The 22,717-nt window shown below is 54.2% G+C and overlaps 1 protein-coding gene across 8 annotated transcripts in view; it reads right to left on the bottom strand.

The window, feature by feature from the left end:
* Window positions 1–22,157, bottom strand: part of CCDC33 (coiled-coil domain containing 33) — a 122,337-nt gene extending 100,180 nt beyond the window's left edge. For 6 of the 8 annotated variants that reach the window (XM_054239423.2, XM_054239422.2, XM_054239429.2 and 3 more), the window contains exons 1-2: window positions 1,916–2,252; window positions 73–284 (exon numbers count right to left, since the gene is read on the bottom strand). In XM_054239423.2, the coding sequence (XP_054095398.2) occupies window positions 73–138 (66 nt within the window). In that variant the 5' untranslated portion in view covers window positions 139–284; window positions 1,916–2,252. Of the gene's footprint in view, window positions 1–72; window positions 285–1,915; window positions 2,253–20,512; window positions 20,849–21,803 lie in introns of those variants that run through there. The other 2 variants (XM_054239431.2, XM_054239426.2) reach the window with 2 other exon arrangements.
* Window positions 22,158–22,717: the final 560 nt, after the last annotated feature.

Below are 22,717 nucleotides of genomic sequence, written 5' to 3'. Positions count from 1 at the left end.
CTGGGGCCAGGGCTGGAAGTGGAAGCAGGGTTGGTGTGACCCACACTGCCGCTATCTCTGCGGTGCTCTCACCATGCCTCCCCGATGGCTCCCTTCTCTGCTCCGCGGTGGATACCCCCTGCAACTCAACCTGAGCATCCATTGGTGGCCGCAAGAGGAATTGTGGTATTTGGAGCAGAGAAGCTTTCCAGAAGATGACACAAAAGTCAGAAATCATTAAAAAAGGGTGGGCTTGATTACGTTTCAAAAAATCTATACCAACTTCTATAATGGTCCGAAGTGCCCTGCAATACAAAGAAAAGAAAAAAAGGAGAAAATGTTTATATATATATATATAAAGGATGAACATCTCCAGTATGCAAGGAGCACGGAAGCCTGCAAACATCACCTCAATTAAGAAAACATGAACTGGGGATTCACAAAAGAAGAAACATGAATATATATTAATATACATGATGAACTTTTTTTTTTTTGAGACAGAGTCTCACTCTGTTGCCCAGGTTGGAGTGCAGTGGTGCGATCTCAGCTCACTGCAAACTCTGCCTCCCGGGTTCAAGCAATTCCTCTGCCTCAGCCTCCCGAGAAACTGGGATTACAGCTGTGTGCCACCACACCCTGCTAATTTTTGTATTTGTGGTAGAGACAGGATTTTACTATGTTGGCAAGGCTGGTCTCAAACTCTTGCCTTGGAATCCCTGCAGTGCTGGGATTACACGCACTATAAGCCACCACGCCCGGCCGTGATGGGCAACCTTATAGGAGATTCCGCCCAGCTATCAAAAGTGCTTCTCAAAGCTACTAATCAAAGCAACCTTGGCTCCTCCTCAGGACTCCCACGCAACTCCCTGGATCCCAAATCCAGCTCCATAGGTCATGTGGGCACCAGCTGGCACTTAGGGTGCCAGGTCAACCTGGTGCCTGGTCCTGAGTGTGTGGCATTACAGAAAGAATCTTAATAGGGAGGGTGGAGTCTGAGGAGGGGCCAGCTATGGGCAGAGAATGTCAGGAGCCAGAGACATCAAAATCCAGAGCAATAAACTGGAAATCACACTAGGGCCTGGGCACCCCCACCTATGTGGCTTATTCAACCTGAGTGTTACCACAAAGAGGGTTTTCCCGGTTTGCAAGTACCTGTGTGCCTTTAGTCTCAGCTCCTTCTGCCATCCCTGTGGGTGAGTGACACCATCTAGGGCAGGGGCTCAGCCTTGCCAGTGAGGAAGGTAAGGACTCTCTTGCGTTGAACTGTTAGCATCTCATCACACTGAGATGCCAGTCCCTTCCTGGCAGAGCCCTGCTGCTGGGCCACAGCTTTTTATTAAGCACCCACTATGTGCCAGGCACTGTGCTGAGTGCTGGGGATACAGCAATGAGCAAAACACACAAAAATCCCTTCTCTCCAGAGACCCGAGCATCTATGTTCCAGGGCAGGGGCCTAGGCCCTGGAAAATCAAGGCCAGGGCTAGGAAGCATGGGGGCAGTAGGGGCATCAGGGCAGCCAAGACAGCAGCCTGGAAATCTCCTGGAAGTAATCGGATGGGGGTAATGAACCATCTCAGTGGGCTCTCAAAGACTATGTGGGCCCAGCAACAGGAGGGCAGGAACCACCAGGTACGGGTGGTCAGCATGGACATCTGCAAGCACAATGCATTCCAGCTCCCCCGCGGCACAAGAGTATTGGGCAGCTAACCTGGGACAGCCACAGAGACCATTTCACAGCTGTGAAAACTGAGACCCAGAGAAGGGAAGCTTTTGTCATAATTAAGGCGCACACACAACTTTAAAGGAGGGCCTTGGAAGGAGGCACGGATTCATGCAGGTGCATGGCCCATGTCCTTGGCCTCACCTTTCTGTTTTTCCATCCCATCCTCTTGAGGGCAGGGGTATCTGGCCTTGTTTAACAATCTTGGGACCATACCTGGTATCAGTGGGTGATCAGGCATCAGTCCTGCCTGGACCACTGGCCTGAGCGTCTTGGAGTCTTTACGGGTAGCAGACAGTATGGAGGTCACTGTGGTCTCAGGGGTGCCACACATCAGCCCTGGGGTCTGAATGGCAGGGAGGGGGAGGGTGGGCAGGTGGGACAGGTCCTCGATCTCTCAGCAGCAAGATGGTCTGTGGGTGGAGGGGCCTTGGGGGTTGCTGCGGGCCATGGCCAGCTGGGCAGGGTCAGCAACTAGGCAATTGGCTCTTGGCTCCCCCAGGATAGTGGAGAGACAGGGGACCCTCTCTCTGCCCAGGCCTGGAAAAGCAGTGAGCTTTTCCACCTAGCTGGGTCACCTGGGCAACACTGTTTGATGTCACAGGGCAGGGCTGAAGTCACATGGGCACCTGCCAGGTGCAGTGAGCTAGAACCAGAAGCCCTTTTCCCTATTTCTGGAGCCGTGTTGTGCCTCCCGACGGGCACTCAGGCCTCGCCTTTCCTGCTCTTGGTGCCCCAAGTAGCTTCCACCGACCATGTGGTGTGGCCAGCCCCATGCTGCTCACACTGCAGCAAAAGAGGAAGCCAGACACTGCTCTCAAGAGAGTTGCAGCTAGACTGGAGAAACGGCTACTTCTGCTGAAGAATCCACCAGCCCTCTTGCCTCTCTGGGTATCTACAGTCTTCCATTTATTTGATAATAATAAACACAAACTTCAAGAGGATGGTTTCTTCTTGGAGGGCAGGTGGGAAGACGAGGGAGAGAAGAGGATAAGATAATACACTCTAAACCTTTGCGGTTTTGGATTGGGTGATCAGTTAACGGGTGTTCATTATTTTCATTACTGTTATTTTTTGAGATGGAGTCTTGCTTTGTTGCCTCCCGGGTTTAAGTGGTTCTCCTGCCTCAGCCTCCTGAGTAGCTGGGACTACAGGCTCATGCCACCGTGCCCAGCTAATTTTTGTGTTTTTAGTAGAGACAGGGTTTCACCATGTTGGCCGGGATGGTCTTGATCTCTTGATTTCGTGATACGCTGGCTTCGGCCTCCCAAAGTGCTAGGATTACCGGCATGAGCCACCTACCCAGTGGGAGTTCATTATATTATTGAAAATAAATTATAATTAAACAATTAAAGAAAGCCATGATGGGCCAGTGATAGTACTGGAGTATGAACCAAAGATTATGATTAATTTAGTTCTGAGCGCTGCAAGAAATTATTACAAAGACATAACAATTGAGCATTTGCTGCATGCCAGGCATGGTTCTAAATGCTTTTGGTGAGGTGAGACGGAAGAATGAGGAGAGATTAATCCTTGGCCTGGGGTGGGGGGATGCTCTAGAGAGAGGTGAGGTCTGAACTGGGCTTTGAAGGATGATCAGAAATCCTGGGCTAGTGGCCGGGAGGGGTGCCTCACACCTGTAATCCCAGAACTTTGGGAGGCCAAGGTAGGTGGATTGCCTGAGCTCAGAAGTTCAAGATCAGCCTGGGCAACACAGTGAAACCTCGTCTCTACTAAAATACAAAAGATTAGCTGGGCATGGTGGTGGGGACCTGTAGTCCCAGCTACTCAGGAGGCTGAGGCAGGAGAATCACTTGAACCTGGGAGGCAGAGGTTGCACTGAGCTGAGATCATGCCACTACACTCCAGCCTGGGTGACAGAGCGAGACTCTGTCTCAAAAAAAAGAGCAAAGCAAAGAAATTCTGGGCTAGAAGAGGAGGGGTCTGGGGTGCTGGGCAGCATTCAGAGGTGTTTGGGAGGCCCCTGCGACCTGCCTCATTTCTGCCTATTTTGGGCCCCATGTTGGAGGTTCTTTTAATCTGGTCCAAAAGCAGCACCAGCCTGGCAGCCAGGAGGCAGAGGCCTCCCAGCCTCCCTCTCTACCCCCATTCCAGAGAGAGCAGCAGCGAGGATATGGTTCTCCCAAGTTTAGAGACAGAAAAACAGAGGCTTTGCCTTTGATGAGAACTGGAAAGACCAGCCAAGGTCACCCAGACACTGGTGGGGGATGGAAGTCAGGAACCCCACTCCTAATTTCCTCTCTGTCTAGGCCTGCCAAAAGTGGTACCCCTGGGGCTCTGGGGTAGGGGGCCTGACCAGGAATGGACTGGCTGTGAGCAGTGTGCTTTATCTCCCTCGTGGGCCAACATGTCCCAACACAGTGTATGCATGGAAAGCTCTCAGTGGCTGCTCCCCCATCTCCCTAGAGCGCCTTTCCCTCAACCTCTTAGGCCTGCTTAGTCTAGGAGGCTAGGGCAGCAGGTTCTGGGCAAGGGGAGTCATTGCTGCTTCTCCAGCAGCAGAACTGAAGATGCAAGCCAGGTGCCTAGAAAGCAAACGTTTAGGAAACCCTCACTCTCAGGGCTGCACGGGCGCTGTGCTCCCGACACAGCACCTGCTGACATTCTGTGCCCTTTCCACCTTGCCTGGCTCACTGTGGTCTCTGCCTTGCCCTACAGCTCTGTCTCCATCCCTGGGGCTCTAAGCTCTCAGCCAGCTGCCCATGCTGGCATCTCAGCTCTCTGCCACTGCAGCCACACCCCTGCCATCTTCATGCCTGGGAAGAAGCTAATGTGATTGGGCACTGGTTCCAGGCCAGCTGGCTCCAGAGTGCAAGCAGGCTCTGCACACTCAGCAGGCACCAGGAGGATCTTCCTACCCCCCGACTTGCCAGTTGTCCACCTCCCTGGACCAAGGACCCTTGGGAGACCAGCTTTTGTGCGTGCCCTAACCTCCCCCGCTCCCTGCCAGAGCTGCTTCCTCCTCGCCTGCGAGAAAGCCTTAGCAGCAGGAGCCCAGCTGCTCTACCTTCTCCTCCCCTTCCTCCAGCAAGGCGAGCTCTACCTCCCCAGCCCAGAGAAGTGGGCTTGCTCCTCACATGTCCACGGGCCAGCCACAAGCTTTGATGATTCAGGGGGATTCCAGGGAGAGGGAGAGCAGGGACAGATTAATCTCACAGATAATAGATAACGGTGCCAACCTCCTACCTCCAAGATGGAGCATTTGGAGCTGTATCACTAGGAGGGGCCAGGGGTTAAATGTGGCCACTAGGGAGCCCACAGTTCTGGGAGGGGCAAGCCCCTGAGGCTGGATCTGGGGCTGGCTCTTGGGGAAGGAGGAATCTTGCTGGCTGGACAGCAAGAAGAATCTGGACAGACAGATGTGGCTCCTAGTCAGCCCTGCTTCCTCATGCCACGTCTGAGGCCTGGAGTCTGGGGAGGCAGCACACGAAGACAAACTACCCATACAGTGAGACTCAGAGGAGGATGTCTGTCTCCCAGAGCTCCCCACCTCCCCACTCGGCCTTTCCTTCCCTCTGAGTCCTGTCCCACCCCCACATTTGGGCAGCTGAGTTGGATGAGGTGGGAAATGTAGGCAGTGTGATTTTGTGGCAAATGGCAGCTCAAAGCTGTGTGATCTTGGGCATAATGTTAACCGTTTTTGAGCTTTGGTTCCCGTCCTTAGCCAGTGCGGGGATCAGGGCTGCTCTGTGGGCTGAATGAGATCATGCAGGTAAAGCTCTTAACACCGACAGTTACGAGCCCCAGGCATGCTTGCTTCTCCCTGCTAACCAGCCTTTGGCTTGGCAAGTTTTCTCTAGAACAGCTCTGGCTGCAGCGATGTCAGTTTAAACCCAGCCCAGCACTTTGAGGGGTAGGGTATGAACTGGCCTCAAGAGGCCTAGTTGGAGCCATCGTGGAAGCACAAGGCAAAGCCAGCTCCCCAAATCTCTCTGCAAAACTCCTGAGGCTGAGCCTCATAACTGAGCTGAGGTCAGAGCAGCTCCTGAAGGTCCTGGCCAGCAGGCAGTGGATTTGGAATGGGTCACCCTCTCCGAGTCTTCCGTCCTTCAGCCAATAAGGGAGAGCCCTCTGCCTACACCACGGCGGCTGAGGGTGCGACAGGTGGAGCACAGAGACCCTCCAAGGGAAATGCTTTAGTTGACAACAGTCAAAATAAAAACCAAGGGAGGGGCGGGGACTCACCCTGGTCCCATGCCCCTGCCTCCTGTTTCTTAATTCCAGAAGCAGCACAAACACAGGAGGCGTTGCCGAGGACCACGAGGACAGCACATGCTCAGAGCAGGAGAGGAAGGGTTGAGGAAGGCCTCTGGGATGAAAGGCCTTGAGCAGGACCCAGAGAGCACATTGCATTTAAGTAGGAAAGAAGGGGACATTTCTGGTGAAGGGTTACCTGAGAAAGGTGCCACCATGGGGGTGGGTCTGGACGCCCGGAACAGAGCTGGGCTAGAGAAGAGGGGAAGCGGGCCTGGGGCAATGTCTGGGTGGGTGTGGAGGCTCCAGCTCTGGTGGAGACATGGAGATTCACCCTACGGCCATTTCTCACTTCTCTGGCCCATTTCAGCGGGGGAGAACTCACCAAGTCCAAGGTTGGTTAGCAGGAAAAAGAGCAAGCATATCTGGGGGCTTCACTGTCCATGTTAGACCTTTACCTGCATGGTCTCATTCAGCCCTCAGAGCAGTCCTGATTCTCCCACTGGATAAGAACGGGAAGCAAAGCTCAGAGAGGGTTAACATTTTGCCCAAGATCACACAGCTTTGAGCGCCATTTGCTATAAAATCACACTGCCTACGTTTCCCACCTCATCCAACTCAGCTACCCAACAGCAATGGAGAAAGAGTGATGGGGGAATACGGGGGAAGGGGCAAGAGTCAGGAAAACAGAAGGCCAAGCGTGGGGAATCTGGGAGAGCAGCTCACTTTCCGGGACTGCCACTGAGAGTTAGCAGTCAGCTCTCTCTGCACAGGTGCCTCTCCAGGCTATGGTCATTGTCCCCTCTTGTCTCTTCAAACCTAGGAGCAGGGAAGGCTTCTCACAGGCTCCAGCCTCGAGGACACTGAGGTTTCCCTCGTTTCCCTAAACCCCACCCTCAGTATCGCAAATAGTCCTTTGTTAAACTCGCCTCAAGCTCCTGAATTGGAATGCCTTCTTTTTCCCAGCAGGATCCTGGTCGATGCATCTGCTGTGTAAGCCCCTCTCCATGGCCCCATCTCCCACCTGATGTCCGGGTATCACTGCTGTCATCATCGCCATTGGCTCCTTCACACCCCCATTTTTTTTTTTTTTTTTTGAGACAGAGTTTTACTCTTGTTGCCCAGACGGGAGGGCAATGGTATGATCTCGGCTCACTGCAACCTCCGCCTCCTAGGTTCAAGAGATGGGATTCTCCTGCTTCAACCTCCTGAGTAGCTGGGATTACAGGCACCCGCCACCATGCCCTGCTAATTTTGTATTTTTAGTAGAGACGAGGTTTCTCCATATTGGTTATGCTGCTATCAAACTCCCGACCTCAGGGATCTGCCCGCCTCGCCCTTCCAAAGTGCTGGGCATGAGCCACTGTGCCCAGCCATTGTGAGTCCATTTTCAAGGTGAAGACACAAATGCTCTGAGGGAATGGACTTGCCTAAGGTCACACAGCTTTGAGGCAGCAGAGCTGCGATTTCACTCCAGGCCTGCTGGCTCCAAAGTCCGTGGTCATGAGCACCAAACCACGTTGCCTTTTCCTTTCGTTCTGGGAAAGGAGTCGCAGCTCTTTTTCCCTCTCCTGAAACTGGGGCAACATGAAAAATTCAAGACCAGAGATGAAAACACCTGGCCTTTTGAATGAGGCCAGATCGATGGCTCTGTGGCAGTGCAGCCCAGACACTGGTGTCAATGGAGATTGAGGTCGTATGTCCCAGAGGCTCAGCCCAGCATGGCTGGCCAGGCCCCCGTAAGAGAGGGCAGAGCCAGGGGCCTGGAGGACACCACTTCTATGCAGCACAGAGGGGCTGCAAGGCTGGTGGGCCACAACATCCCAGGCTGTGACTCTATCCCTAATGGTAGCTCACTCCTATTTCCAGCTAAGCCTTTAAATGCTGTCTTCAGGGTCCGATGGCTGAGTGGGCCAGGGTGGGATCCTGGAGGCTCTTGGGCCCTGTTCTTCTGATCTTCCCCTGGTTCCTTACTGTGCAGAGGTGAATTTTATCAGCTCAGTAAATGGCTACTGGACTAAACCCATGTGTATCTGTGTTTTGTCGCAGAGCAGACTCTGTGATAGTCTGACCCTGTTTTGCTGCACCTAGTTCTTGTGATCTCAGGACACCACCAAAAAGATTTGGCAGGAAACAAGAAAGCATGATGACTTGGGATCTGTCAGGCCTGGCTTTAACCCTGGTTCTGGCAGGGACCGCAGTGCGCATTTGGGCAAGCCTCCTGACCCCCGGAGCCTCCCGTTCCTCGTCTGCAGAGCGGATCTGCCAGCAGGCTCCATGCAGGGTGGTGGCGAGGATTAGACACAGTAGGCAGCCCCACGAGGTGCTTTCCTCACGCTTACACTGATTTAGGCCAAGATGGAGTGCCTATGGCCCCTGCTTTGGCAACAGGAGATTGGGGGTGATGGGCGGAGTGTGGTGTTCGCATTGTTGGATAACACGGCTTCCATTTGCTCAGCAGGCACGTTACGGATGGCCACGTTGAAGGATTCCTCTCAGTGTTTGGCAACCAGAGCTCCCATCTGGGGCAGCCCAGCTCCCTCCGTCATGTCATAAATCACTTTGCTAAAGATGCAACGTGGCTTTTGGGCATTTTTCTTTTGAAAAATCAATAACTCGTTTAACAAGGGACTGCATAAAGGAGTGAGCAGTGAAGCCGCCTGTCATTTCCTTCCATCAGGAGGGGCAGAAGCAGTGCCCTGCCAAGGTTGGGTGGGGGGGTCTACTCAGAGGGCAGTGAGGCCTTGGGGGTGGGGACAGTAGGCTCAACCCATTTCCAGCAAACCTGTCCCCTCATCCCAATTCTTCCAACCTCCAGACCTGACCAATGCCCTCCTCTGCTTCAAAAAAACACCTTAGTAGGACCCCATCCCTGCAGGGGACCCCTGCCAGCCTCCTCCTTGTCTGCTCACCCCATACCCTGTACCCAATCGCAGCCTCACAGCCACACTCCAGCCTCATGATATGCCTGTGGTCCCCGCGAATGAGCAGTAGTCTCCCCAACCTTTGGGCCTCACCTGTCCTGTTCCGTATGCCTGGACCATCCCTCTTCCCAGCCAGCCTGAACAATTCAAGACACAATGGAATTGTGCACAACCCCCATGAAGATTTGCTGCGTCCTCCATGCCCCCCGCCCCAGGGACCTTAGATCCACAGCTCACAGGCCTCCCCTGCCCTGGCTCATGACCCACTGTGGACATCTATGGGACAGGATCTATCTTCCCCAAGGGCGGGGACCATGTCCCCAAGGTCCAACATGTTGCCTGACACAGAATTGTCACCAGGTGGGTGCTTGATGCATGAGCGAGGAATGACGTTTGGATCAGGTGTCTTCCTCTTTCCTGCTACTTTGGCCTGGGACTGTGAGGCCTGCTCCCCCAAACCCTCCCTCTCCACAGTCCAAGCCCCCAGTGTCTTTTCACTTTCGAGGACATGCATGGGTGTGTATAGGAACCTCGTAATAATAGCGAATAGTGAGCACTCAGTCCTCACAATGTCATATGAGGTAGGTTCTACTGTTGTCCCCATTTTATTTTATTTTTATTTCTAGTTTTTGAGACAGAGTCTCAATTGTCACTCAGGCTGGAGTGCAGTGGCAGGATCTCGGCTCACGCCAACCTCTGCTTCCCAAGTTCAAGCAATTCTCCTGCCTCAGCTTCCCAAGTAGCTGGGATTACAGGCGCCAGCTACTATGCCCGGCTAATTTTTGTATTTTTAGTAGAGGCAGGATTTCACCACATTGGCCAGGCTGGTCTGGAACTCCTGACCTCAAGTGATCTGCCTGCCTCGGCCTCCCAAACCATCCTGGGATTACAGGTGTGAGCTGCCACACCCAGCATGTTGTCCCCATTTTAAAGATAAGAAGATGGAGGCAAGCTTTAGACTTAGGCCTCCTAGCTGCAGAGACTGTGGCCTCTCCTTAGTGAGGTGCTTGTGGGCAGCCTGGGGGTGGGGGTGACAGCTCCAGGCACCACACCCACTGGGCAGGGCCTCAGGGTTGGCTCTGCAGCTGGGTTGCACCAGCAGGACTGAGGGGCTCCAGGAAACTGCCCACTCAGGCCAAGTAGTCCCGGGCTCCCTCCCTCTTAGATCCCCTGCTCAGCACCCGACACCCTTCGCTCACACCGCCTGCCATCTCTACCAGAGAGCAGAGCCTCTGGCCCTAATCTCATTTGAGGCCATGAAATCGCATTTGCAGCGTATTAATGCAGCGTGGAGCTGGCCCAGCCCCTGCCTGTCTCCTGGAAGAGAGGAGCCTGGAAAGCAATCCCACGGGGAGGCGTCTCCAGGAACACCCGCCGACAAAAAGCAATTATGCTTTAAGAGGAAGATTAAAATAATGTCGACATCCTCCCCGCTCCCATGCGCATCCGCGAGCTCCACTGGCCCAACCAACAGAGACTCAAGACCAGGCTTCCAGATGGGGTGAGGAGTGGGGGTGCTGCGGTCCAGCCCCTCACCCGCCCCCACAATCATTGCCTCCCCAGAGACCTTCCAAGTTCTCTAAAGAAGCCACACTCTCTCCAGCCCCTGGGTCTTTACCCAAGCTTTTCCGTCCAATCCTTGCCTACCTGGCAAGCTGCCATTCACCTGGCATCATGAGAATGGCCAGTGTTTTGTGAGCATTGGCTATATTCTTTAAATTGACGACACACTGCATTCAGCAGTCCCGCTGGCGAGTGTTGTTATCATCCTCATTTTACAGATGAGGAAAGGAGGTGCAGGGAGGTGAAGTTCCACAGCTGGAGCAGGCAAAGCAGGATTGAAACCAGGGCTTGTCACTCCTCCTCTCCTCACTGCCTTTCTACCTTGACAAAATTCTTCCCACCCCTTCACTGTGCCTTCAGCCTCCACAAGGTGGGTCCACCTGCTTCCCCTCCTATACCCAGTGACTTCAGTGATCTCCCTGTGGTGCTCCGGTCTTTCCAAGAGCTCTGAGAGGCCAATCGTGGCATAGAATCAGGGTTCAATACATGCTTCCTGCTCCGCGGAATTAGTAACACCTCTCTGCAGAGGTACTGGGGTGAAGACATGGGCTCATCCACCCAACCCCCTCACCCACATCCAAGGCTGTGAATCAGAGTGGCTTCCAGGCTGCCTGTGTTCTGGAAGTCTTTGGAACCCCCTCTCCTCTGAGAAGGCCTCCTGGACTGCAGTGAGGCTAGAATATTATTTGATTGCCACAATCACATTCCCAAGTAGGCATCATTATCCCCTTTCACAGAGGAGAAAACAGAGAAGTGAAATGACTTGCTCAGGAATACCTACTGCAGGGCAAACCGGGAACCCGAACTCAAGCCTGAGCCCAGAGTTTTTCTACTGAAACTTCTTGGCTGTAACTCACTGTCACTTCTCAGGTAGGGTGGGAAGGGCTTACTTATGCAACCCTCCCTCCCTCCTTCCCTCCCTCCCTCCTTCCTTCCCTCCCTCCCTCCCTCCATCCATCCCTTCTTCCCTCCCTCCCTCCTTCCCTCTTCCCTCCCTCCCTCCTTCCCTCCCTCCTTCCCTCCTTTCCTCCATTCCTCCTTCCCTCCCTCCCTCCCTCCCTCCCTCCCTCCCTCCCTCCCTCCCTCCCTCCTTCCTTCCTTCCTTCCTTCCTTCCTTCCTTCCTTCCTTCCCTCCTTGCTTCCTCCCTCCCTCCCTCCCTCCTTCCCTTCCTTCCTTCCTTCCTTCCTTCCCTCCCACCCACCCTCTTGCTTACTTGCTTTCCCTTGCTCTTGCCCAGGCTGGAGTGCAGTGGTGCGATCTCAGCTCACTGCAACCTCCACCTCCCAGGTTCAAGCAATTCTCCTGCCTCAGCCTCCTGAGTAGCTGGGATTACAGGTGTGTGCCACCACGTCCAGCTAATTTTTGTATTTTTAGTATAGACGGAGTTTCAGCATGTTGGTCAGCCTGGTTTCGAACTCCTGACCTTGTGATCTGTTAGCCTCAGCCTCCCAAAGTGCTGGGATTACAGGTGTGAGCCACTGTACCTGGCCTGGAACACATTTTTCTAAGTGTCATCAGCCAACGGCAGTGGTTCAGGGAGTTTGCTCTGGGGCTCTGAGCCACTGACAGCCCCAGCTCCATCTCCAGCCTTGCTCCCAAACCACCCAGTGCAATAAATGAGCATCACTGTTGGCTACCAAGTAACCTGTCTTGGCAGGACTCAGTGTGATATGGGGCCACCAGGAAGAAATCTCCTCCCTCAAACGGCTTCCCTGTGATCCCGTCACGTGCCCAGAAAGCCCAGCATCAGTGCGGCATGGGCTAGGAACAGCTTGCAAATGGGCTAGGAACAGCTTGCAAAGTGTGAGTCTCCCTGGGAAGGGATGCTGTTAGTCATTCCCACCTGTGTGGTGATTACTGGCTCGGAAAGACCAAAATATACAGTGGAGATCTAGATTCCAGCTTGACCTTGTACTGACTGCCTTGGGCAAGCTGTTCATCTCCTCTAGGGGCTCAGTTTCTTGCTCCAGAAAATGGGCTCTATCAAGGTTACCCTGCTCACCTCCCAAGACCAGTGTGATGCTCCCATGGGCTCTGAAGGCTGCCAAGTGTGGTATAACTTCCACCTCTACTAGCCTGGCCCAGAGAAGCCTCCACTACAGAGGGAATAGTGGAGAGCTGGAAGCACTCAGAGATGGCGCCTCCGGTGCGTTCCCTCGGCATCCCTACAACTCCCCACCACCCCATCCCACAAACTGGCTCTCTCCACCTCCTGCTTTCCCCCTACTTGCTTGTCCCTTGAGTACCTCCACGCCTTTGCTCACACTGTCCACCCTTGAAAACCATTCTCCCCATCCTCTGGTGGAATCCCACCCCACCACGGAGACAGGATTCAACTGCCCCCTGACATTTGTGGGGTGCGTTCGAGCACCATGCAATTTCCTAACCTATTCCTCACTTGAGCCTCATGATTTCTGTGTTAGTAGGTAGACTCTGTCCATCGTACAGATGAGGAATTTGAGGCCCAGGGAGGTAAGGGACTTGCTCCAAGCCATAACTGCTCATATGCAACTGGGAAATGAAGTTTCAGACAAAACCTTCTGACTGCCAGCAGAACTGTCTTCCTCAACAGACTGAGTCCTTGACGACCACCCAGCTTGTGCCCACCACTTCCTCCACAATCTGCTTGGAAAGTGATTATTCCCCAACTCTTCCTATTTCCTCTCCCTGCCCAGCCTGGCAGCTCCCTGAGGGCTGGACATACAGCAACCCAGTTTACTTCTTGGGAAAGTGAAAATGAATGAATGAATGAATGAATGAATGAGTCGCTCTGAGGAGGTTGGACCTTTGGAGCCCAGGGCAGGCTGTCGGGTCCAGATGGAGGAAGGACATCCTACCTGCATCCTCCATCTACCCCGGGAAGGGGTCTGGTACCTGCTGGCCTCAGATGTTCCTGACTCCAGGACTCTACAGAACCAGCCCAGGACCCAGGCTGGGGTGGCTGGGTTGGCCCAACAGCCCTACCCCTCAGCAGGGCCAGGGTGGGCTCGCTGGGTGCTGTCAGACTTCCTGCCCTTCTGCTCCCGCCCTAATAGGCTGTTAGAGATATATTAAAGATGGGTTTCACACAGGGTTTTAATCTCACCTCATATATCACATATGCCATGTCCCCAAGCTTCTTTCTCATCTGGCGCTGCACTTGGGGGTGTTGTGTAGAGATGGAACCCGGGAGATGCAGGAAATACAGGGAGGGGCGGGGAGGGGTGGGGCTGTGGTGTGGGAGGATGTGCACTTCCCAGGCATGCCAATTGGCGTCTTGGTGTGAATCTGTCATCCTGATGGGGGCGGGGGTGGGGGATCTCTGCATGTCGAGGATGCTGGAGTTCTGTGTATACTCATGTATGTGTGCATGCATGTGTGTCCCTGTGTGTCTCAGCATCCATGAGTGTGGATAGAGTTGGGGGTGGTGGAGGGGGTTCAGGAGTTGGGGGCACGTCCACTTTCCATGGGTGTAATCATCCCTGGGCCTTCCTGCACCTTCCTGCTTCCTTCACTGTGAAGATAATTTCTGGAGATGAGAAGGCCATCGCATTCCCTGCCCTCCTGGAGCTCATCAGCTGCTCGCTGGGGAAGACGTCAGAGGCAGGCACCCCCTTCCTCTCCGTCTGCCCCTATATCTCTCTCTCTTTCTCACACACACACACACACACACACACACACACACACACGCCTCCAGGAGGTGTGAGTCAGCGGCAGCCCCTGGCTGGGGTGGGAAAGGCAGAGATGAGGGAGGACAGCAGGGCCATCTGTTGTGTTCGGTTACAACAATCTGCCAATGCAGCCTCTTCCCAGACTAGCACCCAGGCTGGGCTGGCCTTCCCCACCCTGCAACCTGGTATCTGGGCCCAGACACAGTGAGACTCACAAGTTCCTAACACCCCTCTCTTGGGATACCGTCTGGGCAAGAGGGAGCAACCCTGTTTTCTAGGTGCAGAATCCGAGACCCAGACCCCATCCTCTTTGCCCAGTACAGCATCCCAACTCAGGATCAGAACAACAGGAATTTATTTAACCACTTATTGCAGGACAAGGCTAATTGTACACTAGCTCATTTCATCTTGCCAGCAGTAAAGGGCACAGGAATTGCTCTCTCCCATTTTACAGATGTGGAAGTGGAGGCTGGGGGAAGTTATATAACCTGCACGAGGTCAAAGCCTACTTAATCAATGCCAGAGCCCAGTCAGCATCCAGGTCCTCCTGACTTCCATACACTTGCCTCTTACCCTAAGCTGGCTGAATCCCAAATCTCTCCCATCCCCCACCCTGCTGAGTTCCCCGCACGGACCCTGTTAGTACCCCAGAAGCATATATGGATGCTGTGGAAATCTGGAAGCTTGGGCAAGGACACAAATATGGGACTCCCCCAAACTGCTTTTCTGAGTCTCGTCCTTGCTGCCCAGGACCTCTGGGCTCTCTTTCAGGACCCCATCAACGGAGACTGTTTCAGTGCAGCCAGAGGAGGAAAGGGAGACAGCAGGCTGCCTGCAGGGTGATCGTGATGTATTTAGCCCTGGCCTCCTCTCCCTGACAGGGAGAGTGGTGGGGGTGCAGAGGTGAGGTGGGGCAGGAAGTGCCCCCCACCCCACCCTCCCCAGGGCCGGCACCTGCCTGCCCCACCTCTCTCTCCACCATGGTGCGGTCTGCACTCCTCCCTGCGTGGGTGACAGTACTCTCTGAGAATGCCGTGACAGTGCCTTTGTTCCCTTGAAATAAAAGAAAATCGAGCTACAAAGGGAAACCTCAGGTAGCTTTTAACGGGGCTCAGCTGCCTGGGGCAGAGTGTGTTTAAGCTGGAGGCAGTTGTCAAAGGAGCAGAAGGGGGAGCTACCTGCAGTCCCCTCCCGCTCCCTACTCAGGGGGGAGTCCCCATGATATCACGTTTACTCAAGGAAAAGGCTCTTCCAAATAGTGGCAGAGGAGAAAAATCAGTGGAAATTGATGGAGAAATGTAAAGCAGCTGTCTGCTCTGTGTGTGTGTGTGTGTGTGTGTGTTCCTGTGTGTGTATGTGTATGTGTGTGTTCGTGTGTGTGTGTGTGTGTGTGTGCGCGTGCACGTGTATGCTGGCAGTGGGCACAGCCTCAGCAGAAACACTGCTTGGACAGGGCTGACCTGCTGGGGGGCGCTGAGGCCCAGGGTGGGGGCTGGGAGTCAATCTCTGGCACGTGCCTGTGTAGGGGCGCTGGTGGCTGGGGGAGGGGCGGCAGCAGAGTCTCTAACTCGAGTTAGAGAGAGATTAATATATTCAATCCGCTCCAGGGTAATTGAGGGAACAATTGGAGTGTTTTTCTAAAGCCCATAAAACTGCCTCATTTGCAAGGAGGAGCTGACCGGCCTCCAGTCCTTTACGTTTGGTGAAGCGCAGCAAAGGAGGAGGGGGAAGCTGGGGTCCCAGTGCCCAAGGGGGCGACATCAGCCTGGGAGGGGGCTGGCAGTCCTGATCTAACCTGTTCTCACCTTCCCTGCCTCCCACCGCTTTGTTGCTAGCAGCCCAAGCTTCGCCTTCTAGAGCCTCTCTTTGCCCACCTGTGAGATGGGCCAGTGACAATTCCTCTCCCCAGGAGAGCAGAGGGAGAGGCAGAAGGGGAGGCTTCACAAGACGAGGGAAGCCAGCTAACCCCAGAGTCCAGCACTGAGCGGACGGGGCATGCACGAAGAGGTGCCCAGTTCCCCAGCCAGGCCGGCCCCCACTCACGCCCCTGTGCCGCACCCCTGGGATTGAACAGGCAGTAAAGAGTAAAGTTAATGAAATCCACATCGTGCGTCTCTCCCTGCTTGAACCATTCCAGTCTCCAGGGCAATAGAAATAGTGTACGCAATCGCGAGCAATAAAAGGCATAATGAATTTAAAAGCAGGGCACCGGGCGGGGGATGTAGGGGGAAGCGAGGACGGAGTGCTTGGGCCTTAAAGGCAAGAGGATGCCTGGGGCTGGGAGAGCACCGGCCTGGAGCTCCAACCGGAACTGGGACCAGAGACACACAGGCGGAGGGAGCAGGGGTGTCAGAGGGGACGCTGGGCAAGCCGTTCACAACGGCTCCGTGGCCACTCTCCTTTCCCCTCTTCTCCGTAATGAAAGCCCCCCAGCCAGTGGGTGCCAAATTCACAATCAGAATCCACAGGCTTAGAGCCAGGTGCTCGGCATTTGGTGATTGCTTTATTAGTTTTTCTTCTCCTTTTCTCCCCTCCAGGGGGAAACAAAAAGGTGTTTTAAACGGAAGGAATTAAAAAAAAAAAAAAAAAACCTTGACAGCGTCATTTAAAAGGCTCCTGGGAAACGAAATCGTTTCTATGAAACAAAACTGCGATTGTTGGGAAGAGGTAAATGCGGGGGAAGGGAGCCCGCCGCACCCCTCCTCCTCCTCCCAGAGCTCAGAGCTGGGTGGGAGAGAGCTACAGGCCGTCTAGTGAGGAAGCCCCCGGATGGCTCCCAGAGCTACAAGCAAGGGACCTTAAAATTTGCGTTGGGCCGGGCGCGGTGGCTCGCGCCTGTAATCCCAGCACTTTGGGAGGCCGAGGCGGGTGGATCACGAGGTCAAGAGATCGAGACCATCCTGGTCAACATGGTGAAACCCCGTCTCTACTAAAAATACAAAAAAATTAGCTGGGCACGGTGGCGCATGCCTGTAATCCCAGCTATTCAGGAGGCTGAGGCAGGAGAATTGCCTGAACCCAGGAGGCGGAGGTTGCGGTGAGCCTAGATCGCGCCATTGCCCTCCAGCCTGGGTAACAAGAGCGAAACTCCGTCTCAAAAAAAAAAACAAACAATTGCGTTTCCAGAAATTTCACCCCTGAGAATTTCCAAGGTTTCCCTCTTGAACAGCTCTGCCTGTGGGAAGTTGTCAGTCGACTTTCAGGGATCTCTTGGAACGGATAGTGAGGTACCAGGAGGGTGGTGGCTCTTGAGAGCCCTGCTCCAGGCCCACAGCTGTGTGGTCACCCTGCCCTCCCCAGTCCCTCCAAGAGGCATCACTTTCCCCTAAAAATGTCCAGCCAAGTCACACCTGTTGGCCTTTCTGCCAGCTTTGGGCAAGACCTTCCTGCTTTCCTCATCCCAGGGTGCTCTGCCCAGCACCGAAAAGGCCACCCTCATTCTCGTCTGATAAACTCCCCCTTACCCAGGGGAATGAGAGGCTCGGGGAGCTCAAAGCTGCCAAGAAGTGACAGGAGGCAGCATGGGAAGGGGGGTGATAAGTCTAGCAGACCTTTACCCAGAAAGGAAGCACCCTGCGTGCCCATCTCCAGAGGGCTGCTGCTCTGGCTGGCAGGAACCTGGAGCTAGTTACCCCTCCAGGTGGGTAAACTCCCTCTGCAGCCCCTGCCTGCAAGCTCCCAGCACCCCCGTTCTTGGGTCAAGGGCTCAGGGAGTGACCTCTATCTTGGAGCCTGTGACTGTGCTGCTGGAAGTATTCATGGAGTATACTCCCCTCCCACCACCTCCCTACCCACACAAAGGAGGAAGCTTGGGGACTGCAGAAGGAAACGTGTTCACTGTCTGTAATTTTATTGCTCAGGTGAATTGATTGTTTTAGTGTCCGGGTCTCCAGGACTAGGGAATGCTGTGACCAGCACTGGCATGTCCATTTAGGGCTGTGTGACCCACGGGCCAGGGCTGAGAAGCAAAGTGATTCTGATTCAAAGCCAGTGGTGGAAGTCTGCACGGAGCCCTGACCCTGGTCTCCCTCGGAGCCTTGCCTTCTGCTCCCTCCTCATTCCAGATCATCTTGATCATTGCATTCCTACGCTCCCTGCTCTCCAGCCCCTGTTCCACTGCCCCACCGTGACCATCATCAGTGACCATCAGCAGTTCTGGTGGAAAAAAACAATGCCACACACTACACAAACTGGAGAACAGCTTTTGAGCTGAGAACCAAATTCGAAATGAAATAGATTCAATTGTTAAAACGTCTGATAATAGTCAGGACTGAGAATAACTTGGGAAGGATAAAAATCAAAGCTGGGAAGGCTTCCTGGAAGAGGTAACCTTGAGCCTAGACATTTGCATCTGGAGCCAGGAATTCATCCCTAGCTTTAATGTGAATATTGCTCGCTGACAGCCTGGTCTTGCTGCTGTCCTTCCAGCTGTGCCTTTGAGCCTCCCAGAAGCACCACCAGAAAGGTGCCTGACTTCCTTAGCCTGAACCGCTAGAGAGAGTCCGCTAGAGCTGAAATAGCCCCTGCATTCTCTGAAGGACCTGTCTCCATTGTCTGCTTCCTCGTGCTTCCTGGCCCTGTCGCCAGGGTTATGAGTGCCGACTCTCTCCCCCCTCCCCCAGGGAAGCGATTTTCCTCTCCCTTGAAAGCCATTTTCTTGTCTTGGTAGAAGCAGACATCTGACACTTTAAGAGGGAGCATGGTGGGGAGATGATGGCTTTAAATAACGGAAATTAGAGCTGCTGAGTTCGACTCAGCCATCTTGCCGGTCTCCTTTCCCCTCCCTCGCATGCATTCAGAACTGCAGCCTGAAAAGCACCATCCACATGGCCTGTGGCTCGGGTGGCCAGGGCATTCTGGGACCTGGAGAGCAGGAAACAGCTTCTCCTGAGTTCACAGCTCCTATCTAGTCCTGTGATAAACCGTAGGACACCGGGCCCCGAAGTCAGGGAGCTTGCAGTCTAAGGGAACACAATGTCACCTAGGAATGCAGGAGACATGCATCTCATTTTACAAGCTCAGCATCCAGCACAGAGCTGGGCATGCGGGAAGTGGTCAAAAATATGTGTTGATTGACTGATGGATGAATTAATGGACAGAGGCCACAGTGGGCCGTGTCAACAGGCTGAGTGACTGGGCAAGAGAAGCTGATCGCTGGTCACCTTGCAGTTATCCTGGTACATGCTGCCGTATCGCTTGGCCTAAACCACAGCTCAGATCTGGCCTTTCTCCTGCACAAACCCCTCTGGTGTTCCCCACTACTTCCTGAAAGGAACACCCACCTCTGCTTTTCTGCTCTGGTGCCCTCGACCCCCTCCACTTTCTCCCATCTCCAGGGAGAGAGACTCCACAGGTGGGCCAGGCGTCTCTGCTTGTCAGCTGCAGGCTCCAACCTCAGCTTATCCTCTGCTGCCAGCCGAACCTCCCCCTTTTCCTTACCTAGTGCATTGTGGTCCCTCCTCCTGGAACACCCTCCCCAGAGCCCAGGATTGCTGTCCCTAAATCTCACCCTCGTAGCATGCAGTCGGCAAAGTTGGCATTTAACAAATGTTTGATGGATGAATTAATGGATTAAAGAGTAAATGAATGAATAAATGGGAAGATTCATCTCAAACGACCCCTCTTCCAAGAAGCCATTCCCAGGCACCAAAATCCGACATGCACACTCCCTCACCAGAACTCTCCTGCCAGCCAGCCATGCCCTACAGGACCATGGATGATGCCCTCACTATACCCAACTGTCTTCAAGCCAGGCGACCCCCTGAGCTTAGGGGCTGATCAGTTTTGGATCCTGTGCACTATTATGCACTGAAGTCTCCAGGAAATGCTGTTGACATTAAGTGGAGTCAAGCGTACCTTGGGCCTGTTTCTCCACCTGTCAAATGGGTGACTACTCGCTCTACCAGCTGCTATCTGCGCTGGCCGTGAAGCCTACCAGACACACTCTCTCGTCACAGAGCATGGCCATAGGGGAGAAGCCTCCTATATTTTGGATAAGGACTAGACCCTCTCACCTGGGTCCTGGGTTGGAGCCAAGCCCCTCCTGGGCAGGGTGGATGCTGGATGGGCTTGAGGATGGGCACACAGAAGACATTTGTGTTCCCTGGTTACCTGGGGCCTTCCGCAAAATCTGGTGAGAACAAGGTTGGGAACTGAAGGGGCTCAGGGGTCACTAACCCACAGGGCAAAAGAAACCCCACTTAGTTGGCTACCTGATTTGTGTGGCCTTTGCCCATTTTCTGTCTGTCCCTTCAAACTGGGACTCCTGTGTCCATTCTCAGACTGCATGTTCCCCAGACTGAAGGTGGCAGCCTTGGGAGCTCCTCTGCTGCTCTGCTCAGCTCAGGAGAGGCGCTAGCCTGGCTTATCAGGGAGGTTGGGTCTTGTGCCCAGTGAGCCCAAATCTGAACGAGGACATGGGAAGCACCCACCTGCAGCTTGGGGAGCTGGGGCTCTGGGCATGGTGACATCCGTTCTGGCTGGCCAGCCCCCAGAGTGCTGTCTGAGATTGGGGGCTGAAGGTCCCGGTGCACGTGGAAGGCCACACTGTAGGCCAGGCCCCCACAGTGGCGGGCTGTGGGGTCCGTGCTGGCCCGGAGCAGCGCCAGGTTGCCACAGTAGCGGTACAGGTCCTCATGGTCCCGAGCCTCCGGGTTCATGCGGGGTTGGTCCGGCCTCGGGTAGATGGGGAAGATGGCCTCACCCACCCGCTGGGTCGTCCATCCTGAGGGTTCGTCCAGCCTCAGCGCCTCCACGCGCAGCTGAGCGTCATGCTGCCCATCATTCTTGCAGAAACCTGGATGAGGGAACACGGGGCTCAGAGATGGTCTCAGGTTTCTCTGCATCTGCTGGGGGACTAGGAGGACAGGCAGGGCCCTGGGGAAACCTGGGCTGCCCAGCCTTCGAGTGGAAGCCAAGCAGTCTTGGCTAAGATTTCCCTGGTGGGCGACTCCCTCCTAGGCCCCCAGCATTTGCAGAGAAACCCTCCCTGGACTCCCTCCCTTTGCTGATACCCAATCCAAGCCCACCCAGCAGAGGTGAGGAAGGGAGGGCTTAGCCTGTGGGATGATCCCAGGTCCTGCTACCAACCTCGACTCTTAGACTTGGGAAGAGTTCAGCCTGCCCCTGATTTATGGCCACTTAAAGTCTGTGACCTGGTTTCCCCATTCCCCCACATCCCTCCTCCTCCAGGCAGCCTGCTGGGGTGACCTCACAGTCTAGGTATAGATCTCCTTCTCATTCCAGCTCACGTTACTTCTCTCTGCTTGAAGTTCCTGTCCCTTCACCTGCTTTGGAAGTTCCAGAAGGCAGGGCCCAGGTGTCCTGGGCCCTGGGTCCCCTCATTTCTGTCCACACCCCCATGCCCACAATCAAGTGGGGATCAGGGCCAGGCACTCAAGGGGCTGAGTCTAACGTTACTCAGTGTGATGTCCACTGCCGAGGACTGGCCCCCAAACCCACCGTATGATCAGAGCTCTTATATTTACAAAGCCATCTCTCATCTGCGCTTCTATTTCCTTCTCACCTGACCTTGCGTGATGGACATCAGCGTCCAGTTCCCAGGCCACACTGAAGGAGGCAGGGGTCACAGAGGCCCAGAATTTGCCCAAGGTCACACCAGCAGAGCTTTGGCATGCAGTCTGGAGCCCCACCCCTCCCAGTTCTCCTCAGGCTCTCTGGGGTCCCAGAGTGGGGCTGAGGCAGGGGTTCCAGGGTCTTTCTCTCCCCCAAGCCCCACCCCCACTTCATACCTTTGGGCAAAGTAAAGATAAACTTGTTCCTGGTGAGGGTGAGACTGTGGCCAGGTTCCTGCTGCTCAATGACATCAGTGACAACAGAGCAGGCATGGAGGGGATCCCCATCATTCACTTGCAACTGCACCCCAGCCCCAGAGCCCGCCTGCAAGGGGTTCTCAGCTGACAGTCTCAGGGCATATCTACCCCCCTCATTAAACCCCACGCTCAAAACTTCGAACTCTAGATCCAGGGTCTTCTCCTCTGCCTTCAGTCTCCGGCTCAGCAGGGATGTAGAGACCCAGGGTTCAGGCCCTCTGAATGCCATGGCCACGGGGGGATCGACTGCCAGGCTGAGCACTGCGCCCTCTCACCCACGGCCCAGCCTGAACCCAATCTGAAAGCCTGCAGGCTGCGTGCTCAGGGCCACTCCCCACCCACCTCTGTTTGTTTGAGGAGAAACCAGGTAACAAGGCAGGAACCTGGGCCTGACCCAGGAAACTTTTGTTCCATCAATCCCTTCCCTTTAGCATTTGTTCCTTCAACAAATATTTCTTGAGCACCTACTGCGTGCCAGACACTATTTTAGGCGTTTGGAATCCAGCAGTGAACCAAACAGTAACTCCAGCCCTCTGAAGTTTATCTTCTAGTGGGAGAGGTGTGTAGAGACAGACAAAAATAAACACTAAACATAGAACATAAGTAAATTATAATGTATGCTAGAAGATGCTAATTTTTTTTTTTTTTTTTTTTTTGAGATGGAGTGTTGCTTTCATCTCTCAGGCAGGCTGGAGTGCAATGGCGGTGATCTCGCCTCACTGCAACCTCCACCTCCTGGTTCAAGCGATTCTCCTGCCTCAGCCTCCTGAGTAGCTGGGATTACAGGCGTTTACCACCATACCCAGTTAATTTTTTTTTGTATTTTTAGTAGA

The sequence above is a fragment of the Callithrix jacchus genome, chromosome 8 (genome assembly GCF_049354715.1).
Source record: "Callithrix jacchus isolate 240 chromosome 8, calJac240_pri, whole genome shotgun sequence".
NCBI classification, from domain to species: Eukaryota; Metazoa; Chordata; class Mammalia; order Primates; family Cebidae; genus Callithrix; species Callithrix jacchus.
This window is presented reverse-complemented; position numbering and strand designations above follow the sequence as displayed.